At 42.7% G+C, this 18,873-nt stretch overlaps 1 protein-coding gene across 1 annotated transcript in view; it reads left to right on the top strand.

The window, feature by feature from the left end:
* The window catches only part of LOC115389982 (neural-cadherin-like), a 317,885-nt gene that overhangs the window by 215,245 nt on the left and 83,767 nt on the right, over nucleotides 1–18,873 (top strand). Inside the window, 4 exon segments of the mRNA XM_030093608.1 lie at nucleotides 3,959–4,208; nucleotides 7,131–7,258; nucleotides 7,393–7,579; nucleotides 12,178–12,321. Coding sequence (XP_029949468.1) covers nucleotides 3,959–4,208; nucleotides 7,131–7,258; nucleotides 7,393–7,579; nucleotides 12,178–12,321 — 709 coding nt within the window.

Here is an 18,873-nt window from a genome sequence, read left to right as displayed (position 1 = left end):
TCCTCCTCATACAATGAAATGTTCATGAAACAGTTCAACACGAGTTTGGTTTTCATCACCACCAGTCCCGATGGTCGTATCCACGCTGAGTTTTGATTTATACCTCATGAAAGAAGATGAGAACTTTTCTTTCATGTTGTGCTTGAGTCACTCTGTTCACTTTAAAACGTTTCATTTCCGCAGTTCCCATTTGGACTTGTTTGAAATGCTTCACCGTGGAGGTGTCGGTAATTCTCTCCAGCTCATTATTGGCTCATTCCTGGACGTTGATGCCTTAAGAGAGCAGCGGACGTCGGCTTTTCTGAACTTCTCTGTTCTTATTAAGGCTTTGATGAATTTTTGCTCAGTTCACAGTGAGAGTCCATAAAAAGTCAGCAAAACATTCAAAAAACGCCTCTAAATCCAGTCAGACGTGTGCTTTCAACTTCATTATTCATAGGTATTGCCTTTTCATGCCACACACACTAATCATCAGTGTTTTCTAATGCTCTCTTGGGAGCAATTAGGGCCATTACAGTTGCTGCTGAATATTTTAACTCGGAGGACGGAAATGAAAAGACAGAGCAGCACGCTCCCCGTGAATCTGTGCTTGTAAACGGGAGAAAGAGCAAGCACCCCCCCCGGCACGCCGTTGTAACGGAGCCAGCAGTTCACTGTTGATTTGACTGCTACGACTCTCAGGGGTGGGGATATCTCCGCTCTGGACATTTGAGCTTTTCATTTCTTGAATCAGTGGATACAGTAGTCAGACATGTTTGCCAGTTCTGCACGCTGCACAGGGTGCCTCATTATTGTCGACGCCATGCTCTGTAGGTTGAATAGATACAGCTAGGTCACCCATAGGCAAGCCGCATCACGCCCGAGATGGCATTTTTTGATTTTAATTGGGGTGTGTATGGCATGGGCTTTGAATAGCTTCCCTTTAATTAGTTTAGGGAAAACACAGAATGAAGAGCGGAGCGTATTTTCCTCTGATCCCGCAGGATTTCTCTGGCTTTTTGTCTACTCGAACACTGTGAGACTTACTAATATTTTAGTGTTCATTATTATGGGCTATAAAACGCCTTTTTCCATTTGAGCGGACTCTTTTTTTTTTTTTTTTCCCCCCCCCCCACTATTCATAATGCAGAAGGAGCCGAGGCTTGGCAGTGGCTGTCGACATTTCTGTTCCGTTCGGGTCAGCTGGCCGGCTGGCAGTTAGCATCTTTTTCCAGCTCCGGAAATTAGTATTTGGAAATGTAGAAATTCTGTCAAATGCAAATCGCTGCTACGATTTCTTCATATCCTCCACCGCAAAGCACCGTGGGTCTGTAATATCAGAAAATTGACTAGTGTAGGTAGAGAGAAGAGGTTTTCACGTGAACACAGAACCAGAGACTGTTTTGGGGAATCGGTTTAAAGGCGTGTTTTGGGTTACGTGTTTTTTTTTTACCTCCACTGTTATGTGGATTTCGTCCTCCTGGCTTTGTCACTGCATAATGTCAACCGCCACTGAATGGGAGGCGGCGTCCAGAGCAAAGTCCAGGGGTGGTCCTGTCATCCTGTCACAGTTTCTTGGTCGTGCTTGGAGTGGGATGTCGTGGTGGACTGTGACTCCGGCCATCAGAAAGCCGTCTCACTGTCGTCAGCAGCAGCACCGCTTTGGAGCCACCGTGACTGATGCTGCTGGTATTACCCGACTTCAGTCTGACGCCTCATTTATACGACGTGAAAACACATCGCTTTTGTGTTTTCATTTGACAGAAGTTTGTGTTTTCCCGGTAATGTTTTGAAAATGATGGAAACAGCAGAAATGGTGAAAACAACATAGCTGCCTTATCAGGACAATAGTTGATGCTGCTTGTTTTTTTTTTATTTTTTGTTTTTTTTTTTATGAAACTACACACACATGCATGAAGGGACCATATTAACAATCTGAGAACACAGACATCCAGTACAGATCACAGACCAAGGTAGATTGTTCTTACGGTGACTGTTAACTCTAAAACTACCAAGTCCAGGAGAATCTGGACTGGAACCAGGACCAGGACCAGGACCAGGACCAGGACCAGGAGAATCTGGAGAGAATCTAAAGCAACATTTCATAAACAAGGCAATTCAAGGTGCTTCAAAAACATCAAAGAGACAGATACAGAAAATGACAGAACATTTTAGTCAGATTCAGATTCGGAACATTTTTTATATTTTGGATAAATTGAGTTTACAGTGAGTGAGTTTTACAGAACAACACAAGACAAGACAAAGTGACGACCGTGCTTCAGCTAAAAGACAAAAGACAAAAGAGAACCCCAAGATAAGAAGCAGGATGAGTTAAAACATCAGTAGACAAAAAAGGGCCTAAAAATATGTGAAAATCAAGCTAATGATAAAAATGCGCCTTTCATAGATCAGGATGACAGAAACAGTTCAACGTTGAAAAGGCAGTCAACCAAACTGAAGGTAATAAAGGTTTATGTAGAATTAAATTCAGAAATAATGCATTTCTACACAAGTGGATGAAGAACTATATATCACAGCCATGTTGCACGTGCACAGTCGCAGCGTTTCAGAAAAGTTGCAGTTCCCCCCGTTTCCTGGGAGATGGAATCGGAGTGTTGTCAACAAGTTCCACCTCGAGGGCCAGTTTCAAAAAGTTGTGTTTTCAGTGAGTCCAAACACCTGAAATGCTATCAAAGTTTTCTGTTTTCACTGGAAAATGTTGTGCAAATGGAGCCTCAGATATGTGAAATATTACACAGTGGAGCTGCTGTTTAGCAGCAGGGAGCTTCTGCAGGAGATCCATGGCCATCTCTCTCGGGCTCTTCTGACAGTTTTGACAGGAAAGGTGTGTGTTTCTCTACAAGGAGGCTTCCGTCATTTCCTCTCATGCTGAAGGTGAACCATAAGACGATGTCTGGGAGCAGGAAAGTTGCAGTAAACTTATTTTTTTCCAGCTCTTTGAGTTTCAAGATGGACAACTTTCTCTGGCTGGCGTTTTCTACAAGTATAAATATCAGAAAGCAAACAAAAATTCAATAAATAGGACATATGTGGTTGGTGTGTAAATAGGCTGGGCTGACACTGGTTCTTTATTTAGATGTGATGGAGGACATTTCCCATGATTCAGCACATTGTGAAGAACTGCAGTTGTTGTCTTCCTGCTCTACAATCGGTAATAACTATTACCAGTGATCCAAGGATATAGAGCGAGTGGAGCAGTGACAGAGTCACGGGAGTCCAAGGCTCACTGAGGCATACCCACAGCTAGCTTCTGATCACGGGATGGTGTTTATCAGGGATGTCATAGAGAACATATGGGCCAAACCCAGCCCACAAGAGGCTCTAATCCAGCCCGCCAAACCACCAAGCAAATAGCAAACATTGATTTTTTGATTTTGAATTGTGCTTTTTGGACATTTGACTACATTTTGTCTGCTTTGCACCAGAAGGTTTCATTAAAATTGGCTTTATGGAGTCATTTTCCACAGTAAATGTTGATATTTTCATCAAGTATTCCCTGTGCCTCGGCAGGGAAAAACTTCAAAGTTTAATTTCAAAGTTTGTTACGGTGCTATTTTAGCAGTCAAGCCCATCCAAGGTGAAATTGGTCTGTATATGGCCCCTGAACTAAAATCCATTTGACATTCCTGGTGTATATCTTCTGACAAAACTTCTATTAACTCCACATATAAAGTCTGTCGTCTGTTTAGTGCTGTGCATGCCGATGGTGGGGTTTATATTTCAAACACATGCAAACATTTCAGTTACACAAATCAGCCGGCTAAGATATGCAGCAATTTCACTTGCCTGATTTAAAAGCAGATTGAGACTGAGACTATCATTTTTTCACACCTGCAAATGAGCCTCTGTAATGGCTCAATCAAACCCGGGTGTATTTTAATCACACAGAATCAGACAAAAGCAGCCTGAAGTAAAGCGGGGTGTGTTGTGACGTTCACTCCGTCTCTCTGTTCCAAAGACCATCAAGGCCACGTCTCCGCTGGGGGATCCCAGGGTCACCTACAATCTGGAGGACGGGATGGTGCCGGAGACCAACATGCCGGTTCGCTTCTACCTGACCCCCAACCGGGAGGACGGCTCGGCCTCCATCCTGGTGGCCGAGCCGCTGGACTACGAGACCACCAGGAACTTCATGCTGCGGGTTCGAGCTCAGAACGTCGCCGCTGTGCCGCTGGCTGCCTTCACCATGGTGTACATCAACGTCACAGGTAACTTCATGTTGAGTGTCAGAAACAATGCGTTTTCACCTGGAAGTCTGTGGCGTGAACACAACCCGAGGATCTGGAAGTAGAAAGGATAAAGAGGGATGAGCTTCCCGCTGCAGCGATCGACCGACTGGAATTATTTAAATCTGGATTCCAACTCAAATCCATATTTATTTGCAGAACTCGACAGATGTTGCAATATATACAATATACTTAACCCCTAAGCCCTCCTGCTGCTGCGGTTCACATTTCACAGCCACCGTCTGACAGATGCAGAAACAAGCAGAGGGGGGATTTATTAAGACAGTGACGGGTGCATAACATCTTATGAAAGAGCATTAAATGTTGAAATGGCTGGTTAATTCATGTAAACAACTAAACAAAACGCGGGTATTGATATCATTGCATCCCTAATTTACAGTGATGTTTTTCATTTCGAAAGATTTGGGTGAAAAAGTGAGGAACCTGTTGGACTTGGTTTGAGTTAATCACCACTACTTACCTAAAAACTACTTAGATATTATATGACACATCTTTGAAGCCAATTTCCGTCTGAGGATTAAATAAATAAAAAGCCACTAGACCAGTAGATGCTTCATTCTTCCTTCCCTTGGAGCTAATCTCAACCTGCTTGTTTGTAATTTTCTCCCTCTGTATGGGATTACATTAGTCTGTTTCAGTTCAGTTACTCAGCCTCTGGTAACTCGGCTTTAATATCCCATCATCATTTCTGTAATTCCACTCACACACGCACACACACACACACACACACACACACACACCCTTCTATTCCTTCGAATTACTCCTAATCCAGTGAGTAATAATTAATTCTCCCAGACCTTCTTCAGTCTGCCTGTCCCTCTCTCTAACTTCTCATTTCCCCCCCGCCCCTCCTTCCTCTTATCTGTCTTAATAGGAAAGCTCTTTGACTTCTCCAGAGGCGGGGAGGATGAGGAAGGGAGGGAGGTCTGTAATGGATTTAAGGCCCCATTTTTAATTCATAGATTAAGACATTTTCTCAGAAGAAGGCTAAGAGAGAGGAGGGAGGAGGAAAAAAAAAAACCAAAAAAAGAGACAGTCTGAGCTGCATCGGGTTTGTTTTGTGTCTCCATCCGAGTCATTTGTGTAAAGCGTTCGGCCTCACGTCAGCTGAGCTCCTTCAGTTCAAGCAGTTTTCATCTTTAGCATGTAAAGCTTTCCTTCTGCTTTTGTTGAAGGATGGCCCATTTGGTCTTCATTATGGTTTGCTCTAATGCATGTTTTCATCCTCGTTTTCAAGCCTAGAAAAAATAACCACAACGTGAAGAGTGTCAGTAATCCATATAAGATACGGTATCAGTGTGGTAAAACAGGATGAGGAGTCACGGCTGTATCCGATGGTGCAAACACTGAATAATCCCCGTGAAGCCATGAGGCACTAACAATACACAGCAGAGAGATTCCTGCAAGATATTCAGCTCAGATCAGCTCATTTTTCTGATGTGTCGCTTTTAAAGGACGACTATGATCTTACCAAACGTAGAAATACGTGTAAAAACGTGTAAACCTCAATTACGACTCATAAAAAGAAATATGCTAATAAAAATACCAGGAAAGCTAAATATAGTGTAAGAAAATACACAGCTTGTTCAATAACAAACCGTGAAATGCAAACTGAATGTGTTCAGTGTTTTGGAGCATCCAAATGTTTCACAGAACAAACAGAATGTTTATTTTTTCAACTCTTGTTTATGCAAAGTGAAACAAACTTTTGTAGCATTTTTCTACATCTGTTTACTTGACAACAGTGCTTGAAACAATGCTTGAAAAAAAAAGTTGCTCTGTTATTGGAAAGTAAGTCTTTATTTTCTATTAAAAGCTTGACTGCATGGGTGTTTGTAATTAAAAAAAAAAAAAACATCACATTCAGAGTTTGAGTGTATACCTGCACCATTAGAACAAGTTGAGCGAACCCAACAAGCGGTCCCGTTTGTTTACAGTTGCAAAGTTTTCTCCACATCGCACTGCAGCAGCTGAGAAACTCAGAGGAGAGCTGCTGCAATGTTTTCTGGGAACAAAAATGTCTTTCTGTGGAGGCAGACTGCAGAAGTTACAAACAGCAAAAAATTCTGTTGGCACATCAGAGGAGCGCAGCTACAGAATGTGAGGTTAAAAGGTCAGAATTGTAGAAGGGATCCGAGTCAATGCGGCGCCACCGGGCGCACACAGATATTCTCTCTGCATCTGATGTTGCCCAGAAACCATGTTGCTGCTTTCTGCTCTGAATACTGACATTTTACACAATCATTTAGGCATGTGAACAAGGTACACCATTCACAGTTTGATCAAATGTGCTTCCAGGCTAAAGACTAAAGATTTCTCTAATTTTGTCAGCACTGTATGGGGAAAATAGTCTTTTTTAGTTTATCTTTTACACCCAGAAATGAGATTAAGAATGATTAATGTGAGGCACAGAGGTGGAGATGAGATGAGCAGCTTGACTTTTTACATTGAATGAGAGAGAAAGAAATATTCTCTCCACAGAATAAACAAAGTTCTTAATAATAACTCAAACTGTTATTATTGAATATGGTTACCAGTTACTGTACTGGGGGCAAAATAAGATTAGCATCAAATCTGTGTTGTGAGAATCAGAATCAGCTTTAATGGTCAAGTTTGTTCATGACAATCAAGGAATTTAACTCTGGGTTTTGTTCATTCTCTACGTAAAAAAAGGAAAAAAAATAACTTGAAACAGCAACAAGATAGAAAAGAAATATAAATGAAATATAAACATTCTGAAAAACAGGAAGTCCCAATATTTACTATAGTATTAGTAAAAATATATGAGAGTTTGACACCGTAACGGCAGTGAATCTCTGATTGGGTTTTGTCATTGTCGACACATTCAGCCTACTTAATGTTCGTGGCGTCTTTCTTTTCCAGATGTCAATGACAACGTGCCGTTCTTCACGTCCTCAATCTACGAGGCCTCCATCACCGAGGGGGCCGAATCAGGGACTCTGGTTTTTCAGGTTTCAGCCAACGACATGGACCTGGGTCTCAACGGGAAGGTAAAACAATACACGCAAAGACTGTTTTCGGCCCCCCTATGGTCTGGATGATCCGAAGTGTATCCCCCCCCTGGCTGTGTGAATGTAGTGGTAATTGAGCTGTGTTTTATCTGTGTGACCCCCCCGCCTCTCAGATCTCCTACTCCCTGCTGGAGGATCGCAGTGGAGACCATCAGTACTTCCGGATCGAGCCAGAGTTGGGCTTCATCTACTCTCAGACGGTGTTTGACCGTGAGACCAAAAGCTCCTACCTGTTGGAGGTTCAATCTGTGGACGGCTGGGAGTCGGCACGGCCCGGGAAGCATGGGCAGCCCAACTCAGGTACATAAATCCAACCCCACACACACAAGCTGGAGCTCAGTCCAGCATTTACACGGAGGGTTTGAATTCTGAAATCTGCTGCTGTCCCATCTCGATGAGTGGAGCTGTGTCTGCCAGTGCTTTGCTTCAATGTAACGTTTTGGCAGCCCTCAACTCGGAGAGGACATCTGAATCCTTTCCGAGAGCCAATTGTTGAAGCTGAAAGGAAATAAAAAAATGTTGAGGCAAACAGATTGGGCATGCTGGAGCTGATTTTCTGAGATTCTGTCTGGAATTGGTTAAATTGAGGACTGAAATGAATGTTAGTGTTTTCACTTGAAAACGTGTTAACAGGCACAACAGGTGTCGTCACAAGTTAAAAGCTGGTGCGTGTTTCTTTTTGCTCTTTTCCAAAAGGGAAAAAATACTTTGGTCGGTCAAGATATTTATAAGGAAAAAGAAAAAGATGAAAAGTTGGAACAAAAAGCTTCACCAGGATGTGGTTTGTTGTACCTCTCAAGCCCCGCCCACTGAGAAAATCCACAACAGGAATTTAACAATACAAAGATTTTCTTTAACAACCAAGTAGTTAACTGAAATAAATCCCAGTATTCTTTTGGGTTTTCACCTCCCACTGTGAAATCATTTCAAACTACAGTAAATTAAGCAAGCAGTTCTCCTCTGTTGATTGCACTCAGAATGAAGGCCGGAGCGGGCCTCCGAGTTTGGAGCCATTGAACAATCAAATCAAAACAAAAAGTCAGAAAAAAAGGTCCATTTGACTTTGGACTTCAGTTTAGACCTGATCTGAAAGGTCCAAACTGAAACAGGGCACAATCATCAGTTAGGTGCACAGTTGCCCCAATGTTTTCTTGGGGGATTGAAGTATTTAAAAGGCTCTGCAGGGTTGGAAACCGCAGTGTGTCCCGTAGCATTAAGACCCCTCCCCACTTCCATGTGAGGTGTCCAGGGTGTCCTCCAGCACACAGCTGGCCCTGGCCGCTCGGGCGTGGCGTGCTCTCCTGACATGATTCTGCCAGGCCGGCTTTGCCCCACCAGACCGGAGTAATGACTCAGACGACTCCACGGCTCTACAGGCTGATTGCTGTGTGTTTTCACAGCCGTCCAATCAGCCTGTGCAGTGATCTTAGGGCCTGATTATGGAAATCGGTCATGAAATGCCCCACATGGAGGCGAGCTGGTGTGCGCTTCCCTGCTTTTGTGTGGTCCGTCACATCACAGGTTCTGAGCTCCAGAGAAAATGAAAAAGCTCCACTGGAGGATTGATATGATATGAAAGTGCTGCAGATGGCAGAGGATTCAGCCTTCAGACCCTTCCATAAGATGGAGGATGGAATATTGCTGAGAAGTGTTAGTTTTGACATGAAACGCATTGCTAGTTCAACCACGTGTGATAGAATGACAACTTAAAGGTATTTCTTCTTTAAAGATTTTAGCCATCTTATATATGCATTAACAATGTGGAATCCACTTTGAATGGATGAGAGCACAATTTGATAACAAGGGCTAAAACTTAGCGTTTAACAGTGTGAACAGAAACAGAATGTTTACAAGTGAAAATGCAAAATCTGTTTCCAAAAACTTGTGTATTCAGTGACTCCAAACAACGGACACCAAAAACACAACAAACATGTAAAATGGGCCTCCATTTTCCTCTTTTCATTTATATCAGCATTAGAACTTTGCATTTAAAGTGAAAATTAGCAGAAACCTGTTATCCTGTTACCCAGAGTGGCGTCAGTAGATTTGTATTAAAGATGCTCAGTTATAGTGTGAAATTTTCATTAGCATTTTATCCTGACATCAGAGATCCTGTTGTCTAACTGTAAACTAGCTCTACCGGTGAGGGAGAGAGAGAGAAAGAGAGCACAGACTAGAAGACGCACCAGTTAGGAAAGGAAAGTTGCAGAGCTGCATTTCCAAATATGCTTGCTTACTGAAACAGTATAGCACTGTACAGTCTGACCTGTATGACGTCTCATTTTTTCATTTCATGTCTGGTTCATTTCCAACTTTTGTGCCATCGTTGTTGTTGAGAGACGTCGCAGTGCAGGCAGCTGCTCTTTAGACTTCATTTGAGGCTCGAAATCTTTATTGAAGGTGGTGATGATCCTCTTTTTCTCCTTTTTTTGGTATGCTTCTCACATCTGCTCATCTCTGTCTGTGGGAGGGACTAAGCCTCTCCCTCTCTCTCTCTCTCTGTCTCTCTCTCTCTCTCTCTCTCTCTGTCTCTTTCTCCTCCTCCCTCCGCTGACTGGGATGGGAGGATGTGGGGAAACGAGCAGATGTTGAGACAGATGGGTGGCTGGAGAGAGGTGTTGAGAAAGCAGAGAGCCAGAGCAGGATATATCTTTAATAAATGCGATCATAGATTATTAACTGATCGTCTCTCTGGGTTTGGCTCGCTGTGACATTCGTGGCAATGTAAACAGAAGTGAAATATTAAGCAGAGCAGAGGCTGCGTGGAGCCCGGGAGGACGCATTTTGTATTATTTAGTTTTTGTTTGTTTTTTTCCCCTGCGTCACAAACACTAAAGAGGTTGTAGAATGATGGCTGACGGGGCAATTTAGAGTTGCAAAAAGTAGGAGGAGCTAATCAAGCTGTCCTGATTTCAATCAAGAATCATATTAAATCTCTGGGCATTCCATAAGGAGGAGTTCATAAGTGTGTGCATATCAAATGTGCGGGTGAAAAATTAGCCCCGACTCCCGAGGTGCGCCGTGATAAGAATCGACGGAGGCGGCGGTGTCATGTGGGCTTCACAAGGTGGATGGAAACTGTAAATTATGTTAGAGAAAACCGAGCCGGGGCATGAAATGAAACACAGGCGGAGGCATAAATCAGAGTGCGAGCGCTCGCTTTCACGATCTCTGTCAGTTCTGATGGGGCTGTTGCTTGAAAAACGGCTGCAGCGGCGAGTTTCACCTGCGACTGAGAGGAGGAGCAGGCGTGTCTGTGCTCTGATTTTTTAGACCTGTTAACAAGGTGAGAACAGCTGAAATCATTTCCAGTTCTGTCTCTGACACGATGCAGAAGCATAAATCCATGATTTATCTTCATGCAGCGCAGAGGAATAAAAGAAGAAGTTTAATTGAGTTGGTTCTCTCCCGGCGGTCCCGGACCCCCCATGTAAGATCATTAAGGGTTTACGGGGGGCTGATGATTACCCGCTCCGAAGTTGCCATAATTAGATTTGCACATGTCAAAGAAAATCACAATTATTAAGTAAAAAAGGATGTAAAGTGCAGCAGATCTAAGAAACTGATTGCTGCTGTCAGTGTTATAACTTACAGTATTGGTGTGAATGTGAGGCGGATTTGAGGGATTTTCTTATGGCTCGGGTCTTACACTTGATGCTGAAGTCTCAAAAACTAGAGGAATATGCTGTATGTTATATGTGAAAAAAACCTCTGAATGAGCCAATCAGACATCAGGTTAAAAGAAACAGGGCAGAGTTTACCAGAGAAAACCAAACGTTTTGCTCAGAGAAACTAAAAACACAACTTTTTTTTAAAAAAAGCTCAGGCTCAGGCTCCGTGTAGATGCTGGAAATAATCCTACTGTGCATCTGTGTTTTGTTTCCACTACTTGTTTAGAAAGATAGAAACATGAACACTTGTTGAGATTTACATTTTCCGAGGTGCTTTTGTACATATCAGCCTCAAATCAATGTTCTCGGTGAAGAAAGGCTGAGAGAGTAAGACACAGTGTTGTTGGTACACACACTTTGTCGGCTCCAGACAGCACTGTGTTGCCGAGTGGCCACAAAAATAACCTCGTTGACTCGTTGTTTTTCCGAGCGGAGCGGTGCTACTCACAGGCTGACATGCGGGATGCAGCGCGGTACATGACGCACGCATGTCTGTGGAAGTGTGAAAACATGGCTGAGCGGGCATCATTAGAGAATAGGAGGGAGGAGGAGGGGACGGCTGCTGCATCTGTCTTTCCGCTTTCACCCTCCGCCTCTCCCCGTCGTTTCCCTCCTCCAAAAGATTCCCAACACGTGCGAGGACGTGTCGGCATCTGCGACTTGTTTTTGTTCTCGCTCCGAGGCCTGCGTTAGTTCACTATCTGTGCCATGAACTGTATACCAAACTCCTCCACCCTGCCTTTGAATAATTTATCTCATCTCGAAGCTGCATTGCAAATTATCCCCGTTTTGATACAGATATCAAAGCTAGTGTAGCATGTTGGGTTGCTCAACTAGCGAGCCATACACTGATGCCCTCAGGGTGCTTTATACAACGCTCCAGCCTGTGGTTGGATGCTGAAGTGAAGGAGAAGCAGCTGAGTTTAATGGTGAAACAGCCTTAAATAGCGGAGATGGATGACAGATGTAACAGAAAACTGGTAAACAACAGAAAAAAGGAGATTATTTTTGGGTTTGATTGCATGAGAAAACGTCTGTTTTCCCCTCCGGTGTGTGTGTGTGTGTGTGTGTGTGTGTGTGTGTGTGTGTGTGTGTGTGTACACACCAATGCAAAAGTGACTAAACTGTTGCCATCCAAAAGAAGAGCAAGACAGATGTTCGTGTTGACAGAATAAGAACGACCGCATGTTTTTTAATTCTTCCTTTTTGTTTTTGTTGTCTTTTCAGACACGGCCTACGTCCGTGTTTTCATCAGCGACGTGAACGATAACAAGCCCGTGTTCGCTCAGGCGTCCTACGAGGTCGACGTGGATGAGGACGCCGACATCGGCTTTGCGATTCTAACAGTGAGCGCCAACGACGGGGATGAAGGTGGGTGCTGCGCTGCAAATGCTGTTCAGGCAATGTGCCGGTTTCCAGTCACAGTTTGGGAAACTTGTTTTTTCAAATCAAAACCAAGCTCAAAGGTCCTTCCTGTACATTTCCTCCTCTAATTACAGAGGAGTCCCATATGTTGGTGTAAGTGTTCCCTGTAATTTATGCTGCTGGATGCAGTCGTTGGCATGTACAGGTGCATCTCAGTGAGGTGGAGTATCATTGAAAAGGTGCAGCGCTGTGTGAAGGACGGTCCAGAGATGGTCAGAGTCTTTGAATGATCTCATAGTCTGGTTCAATAGACTCAATGGGAAGTGACCCAGAAGACCTTCACCAAGACGCCCCACAACGAAGGGAGACACAGAGGTTCACTGCAGCAGAAACTGCCCGTTCAGGCGCTTTACTGACCTCTGCACTGAAAAGTCGACTTGGAGGACAACATTTACTTGGAGAAAAGTCCTTTAAAGATTCACGAATCGTTGACTGCAACTACAATTAATGCTTCAAGAGAAAACACACATGGACAAATCCAGGTCCTGGATCCAAGATCTGGACTACAACTGTGGCATTCCTGATGTGGACCCAATCCCGAACCAGAGCCTGAGGGCTGTTGCCTGGACTGGTGAAGGTCTGGAGGAAGAGGTCCGATGGAGTTTCTGCCTGAGCCACTGGAGCCACTGCTGCTGGTCAATGTAACTGTCCACCGGGATGTTTCAGAGTTTTTCATGCTTCCTTCTGCTTTATGACGAGTTCCTTCTCCAGCACGACTTGATACCTGCACGCGCTGCTGAAACCATCAGCTCCTGCTATAATTCTCACAGCCTCATTGTGGATAATTGGCCGGGAAAACCAGCTGACCTGAACCTTATTGAGAATCTCTGGGGTATCGACAAGAGGAAGACCAGAGACAACAGGGCCGATAATGCAGATGAGCTGGAGGCCAATAACACCTCAGCAGTGCTGAAGGAGCTGCAACCAAGCACTGAGTGCACTCAACTAGTTTTAGTAAATGTATATTTTAACAATGTTATGCTATCTAACTCAATTAGTTTTTTTTAGTGTGTTTTCACTGGTTCTCCCGCAACTTTTATTGTTCTGTTTTGTATCCTTGAGTTTCCTCTATTACCTTCGTTTTTCGTGACTGATGAACTGCATATTTTTTTTCATTTTAACTCTGTTAAATCACTCTGATAACTTCCTCACCCAACACTCCCAACAATGGCTGGAATCAAAAGCAAACAAACATAAAAGACGTGTTTTCGGAGCGGGTTGAATCCATCTTCACTGCTTTTGTCCGACTCCAATTTGCTTCGAAAGAAGAAAGCTGGGGTTGCACGATGAAACATGTCATGGAGTCATGAAAAATACCACCATATGCGAGTCTGAATAAGCCAGTGTAAAAAGAAAAAAAAAAGTGAATTTAATACAAGCCCTCAAATGTAAGGCAACCATGAAAAAAGCTCTTCAGCTGTGAAATTTCTGCTTTCAGAACTTTGGACTTGAAAACCTTTTTCTTTTTCTTGAAGCTTTTCTCACTGCTAAGGTTTCCTGAAGAAGTCGACTGCAGCTGGTGGAGTCCTTGAAGTCTTCTGACATTTTATTCTTCATTTGTTTTGTTTTGCAGCAACATGTCAGTTGCAAACTGGAAACATTCTCAACTAAACTGTGTTCCAGTCCAACTCTGAGAAACTCGGTCCACTCTCTGAGTGATGGTCTTCTTTCATTCATTCATATGTCAGTGGACGAAATGCTCTTTGTGTGCTCAATAACTTTAGATTTTTTCAAATCTTAGCAGTCCAATTTCACACCTGGTGCGGAGAAAAACATAAGATGAAAGTCCTCTTTTCATCAGTGCAACAAAAAGATGATGGTTTTCTATAAAGATCACCCAGATGTAAAGCCTGAAGACTTCTGGTTTTCTTTTGTACCATTGAGGTCGAAGCAAAGTATGTTTTCAACAAAGTGATAAGGGAAGAAGTGTCACGCCATCATGAGCCTCAACCAGACAAGAAGAGTCAAAATCTGGGGTGCCAAACATAAGGTCCGTTGGCCAGAACTGTTGCGCAAAAGGCTCAAATTTGGTCCCTGTAATGACCAAGCAAATTGAAAATAAACTGGTGACTTTTAGAAGAATGTTCGTAGTGAAAACCAAAAATTTTTTTTACTGTGTTTCCTACAAAGTCACTGAAAATGCAGCTTTGTGAAAATGTCCCCGTGTCGACGGCGTTCTCCAGAGATTCATGACTCCTCGTCTAATTAGCATGAAAACTACAATGTTCTCAGTGTTTCTGCTGTTCCCGGACCTTTAGCTGCAAACTAATCAGACTTGTGGTTGCACTTTGTCCAAGTATGAAGACGTTCAACGAAGGTGGAAGCTCAGTTTGAAGTGAACTTATTTGTTGTTAGATCTTTTTTTTCCCCCCCTCATCATTCCAGTGATTTTAGTCTAAAACTTCCTTTGATAACCTTTGAATTCAGGCAGGAGTGGCACACTTATCCCCACTCACACTATCAATTACACCGTCACTTTACGCCTTGGATCAATTGGCCCACGTCTCGAGCCCATTATGGCCCGTTATGGTTCCCCTGGGAATCCGCAGCCACTCCTCTGTGTGGAACAAGAGAGAGAGATTGGCTGTCAGCGCTGGATTTAAAAGGCCGTCAACTTTTTGAGCTGTCATCATCCTTCAAATCAGCTAACTTTCACCATGTGAGTGCTCTGAGGTGCCGTTCTCACTGCAGCTTACAGAAGACTCAATGAGTGCCATCTCTAAAAACATTTGAAAATCTGGTCTGAAAGCTCGAGCTAATCCATAATTCCACTTTGGAAGGTCTTGTGTCTCATTTTGGATCCAGAATCGGTCATGTAGAGAAAAAAGTCAGTTACAAAACCACAGCCTGCAGGAATCTGAAGTCAGGTTATTATCACCTACTGGGATGTTAAAAAGCTCCGGCGCCGTGCAGGTTTTTTAGTTTTGGCTGCACATCAAATGAAAGCCGGTGAAGGGCGAGGGACAGGAAGGCGATGTTATGCTTACAAAGCCAAAATCACTGAGTCACAGCATTAAAGTTATAGAAGAACAAGTTAAAGATACGTGAGTGTTTTATCAGTTTTTGATATACCATGAAAATATGTAAATATACATATTTTTGTTTGCAGTGTGTTGTTCTCTGTGTTATTGTGGTTTCATTACAATCACAAACATCTCCAACCCGACATGCTGACGACATCATTTCCAGTTTTTAGTAACATGGCTGTGTAACGGTGAAACTTTTGTCAAACAAAAACCCAAAAATGATGCTTTTTTTACTCAAAACATTGTGGTGTAAACAAGATATGGTGGGAATAAGTGTGTCTTGAGTGTTGGGCGACACAGTAATGTTTTGGTGAATCGGTGTTTCTTGGATCCATTCTGATGGCCACTGAGGAGTCATAGATGGAAGCTGCTGGTTTTATGACTTTAAGACTCCTCTATTATTATTATTATTATTATTATTTTATTTTTTTTTAAAGAAGTGATGAGTCCTGACCACCTGAACTGACTCACCACATAATACAGCCTTAAGTGTGACCCTGGTGGTCAAATCAATGTATTGCAGTTAATGGCATGATTTCTTGCAACAGGAAACTGTCCTCTTGTGGGCCAGATTGGAGTGTGGACGGTCATTTGTGGCACACGGGCTGTATGTTTGACACCCCTGAGCTTAGCCGCCACTGAGCAGTAGACATGTAACGATATGAAAATTTGACATCACTATAATTGTGATCAAATTTATCACAGTTATTGATATTATCACGGTATTGTGAAATATGTTCAAAATGTTAAAAAAAAAAAAAGTACTCATAGGCACTCTTAAATCAATGAACAATGTTTTATTTTAGAAAAACCAGTCCAAAAAAAATATGAGATGGCCGCTGTGAGGTCTCTGGCATGTTTGGATGTCGGTGCGATGAGCAGCCTCCCTTTCAAACGCCTGGGTTATCGTTTGTGCCACTCTGACCGGAGAAGTAGAAGCTGGAGGATTTGTCCTGGTTCTGTCCACTGCACGTGCTCTATGTAAATAAGAGGAAAGCAAATTTATAATGGTTATTTTTAAATAATTATCATTATTCATCACACACACACACACACACACCGTGTAACTGTCTTCTGACAATTAACCAGTTGTTGTTTCTATGTCGGACTTTCTGTCGGCAACGATGGTGCATTTAGCTTTAGCCATGCAGCTAGCATTGTGCCGGAGCAGAAACGAGACAAACACTCACAGTTTTCACGGTTCCCGAAGCGCCGCATGCGTTCATTTCAAGTTAACTTACCTTTAACTCGCTCCATAGTTGCGGGCGGTGGTCCCGTAGATGAGCCATCATGCTGGACGTGTTTCCACCCTTCGCCGATAGTTTCCTGTTGCATTTTCGGCAGACTGGGCTGCTGTCTTCGACCAGTCTCCCTTCCGCGTATTTAAAAAAAGCCGAAGTACATCCAGACTTCGAACTTGGTCTGTGGATAAATCTCCGGCAGTACTGCTCTCCGCCATATTTACGAGTTGTTTACTGTGCAGTGCGCTTGTGCGCAGGGCGCCGGTGTCCGATCAGATGCCTGCAGCTGCACTTCTCACAACTCCTGAGATTTTCCGGATTGTGACAATCAAACACGGTTTAACGTTAATTAAAATTTTAAACGGTAGTACTAACCGTAAGACATTTTACCGCGGTTTATCATTTTTACCGGGAATTGTTACATCCCTACTGAGCAGTGTCATTTTCTCAGCTGGCTCACCACGACTTGTATTTTGAATTCATTATAAGATATTAGCTCTCCAGTTTGTGTTCTTTTTTCCTGAAACTGACACCATGCATGCATCCGTGAGCTGCAGACATGCTGTTGGAGCTGTTGCTACATCTCCGAGCCCCCTCAGTGTATGGCTGTATGTGTACGTTTGCATGTCTCCTCCTCCCTGCTCGGATGCCTCCTCACTCTGGTTGCAGTGAAGTTCAGCACCAAGGGAGATGAAAGAGTTTCAAGCTCTGCACCACTGGGAAAAAAACATTAATTTTCCCTCCATTTGTTTGTTTATTCTAACTGCTGTATTACTCCCCGTGTTGTTTCTTTTTCCCTTTGGGTTTCTGCAGTTTTCTAAATACTTAAGAGATTCAGACAACTTGAGGAAAAAAAAAAAGAGAGAGAGAGAATGAAAAGGAGGCACGCAATTGCATATATCCCCTGATGTCTCATTTAAAGTGAAAACAGACGGACGGTACAAAACGATGTGGATTAGAGCATTCTCCTCTCTCCTTCCTTGACTTTCATCTTGCTAATAAGCTGTGAATCTCAGCGCGTCTTCAGAGGTTTCTGCTCTCCCTTTCATATTAACATTAGGGCTGGAAGATGCAGCGGTGATCGAGATGCAGACCTCGGCTTTAGCAGTAATTGCATTGAGGGGGAACGTTTTGTTGATCAGCATATAATCGACTTTATTAAAATGGTTTGGTGGGGAAAAGAGAAGCATTATGAAGTGCTGTGAGGAGGAGAACACCTTAACACACTGTAGACTACTTGGAACAATGAATTATACCATCATTCAACATTTAGAATTATATCTTTACATGACAACGTTTTCAAGGAAAAACTTTTGTTGCGTTTTGAGAGTCAGTTTACACAGCAAAGTCACTGAAAATGCAACTTTTTGAACACGCGTTCACATCCGTGTCCCTGGAAACGGAGGAAAACACACAGTTTGTGAAAGGCTGCTGCCACGCACGTGCACCACAGCCACAGTCAGTCGCCGTTGGGCACATGAACAGGTGAACTGGCAGTCAGAACAATGTGTCCCTCTGGAGTGTTAGTTGGATTTAAAACCAGACCATGAGGAAAAAACTTTCATGATGTCTATAGAATATATCAGGAGACATGTTTCCCCAAAAAATGCACATCACATCTGAGTCTAATTATTTTAAATTTGAACTTTCTTTTCAAAAACTTTGACTATGTTTTAAAGAAGCTACAATAAAAACATAAAGAAATGTTGTTTTCTCAAAACTCAGCCGTTTCATCCTCATGTCTTCATAAAATACACTGTAATCTAGTATATGCTGACTGCAAAAACAATACAATACAAAAAGCACAGTTATAAGCAAAAGTGGGTTAAGTATATTACTGTTAAACTATATATATCTAAAAGGTGGTTGGAAGTATTTTTCAACCAAGTTTATAAACATAAAACTAGAATGAAGTATTCAAGTTTTTGGGGTGGAAAAAGTTCTCTGTAAAAATTATGAAATAATAATAAAAAAACCCCAATACTTATGTGATTGATTTTTTACACTACCCCTAGTAGCCTTAAATAAATAATACACACATGCTGTGACTGTTAAACAGCAATTTGTTGTCATCAAGTTGTCATCTTGTAGGACTGACACATATTTAGCTATAATTCATGAAATAATTACAATTGATGTTTTTTCTCTTTCTCTCTCTCTCTCTCTCTCTCTCTCTCTCTCTCTCTCTCTCTCTTTCTCACACACACACACACACACACACACACACACAC

Source organism: Salarias fasciatus, chromosome 1, assembly GCF_902148845.1.
Source record: "Salarias fasciatus chromosome 1, fSalaFa1.1, whole genome shotgun sequence".
Taxonomy (NCBI): Eukaryota; Metazoa; Chordata; class Actinopteri; order Blenniiformes; family Blenniidae; genus Salarias; species Salarias fasciatus.
The sequence above is the reverse complement of the archived record's forward strand: the minus strand, read 5'-3'. Positions and strand labels throughout refer to the sequence as shown.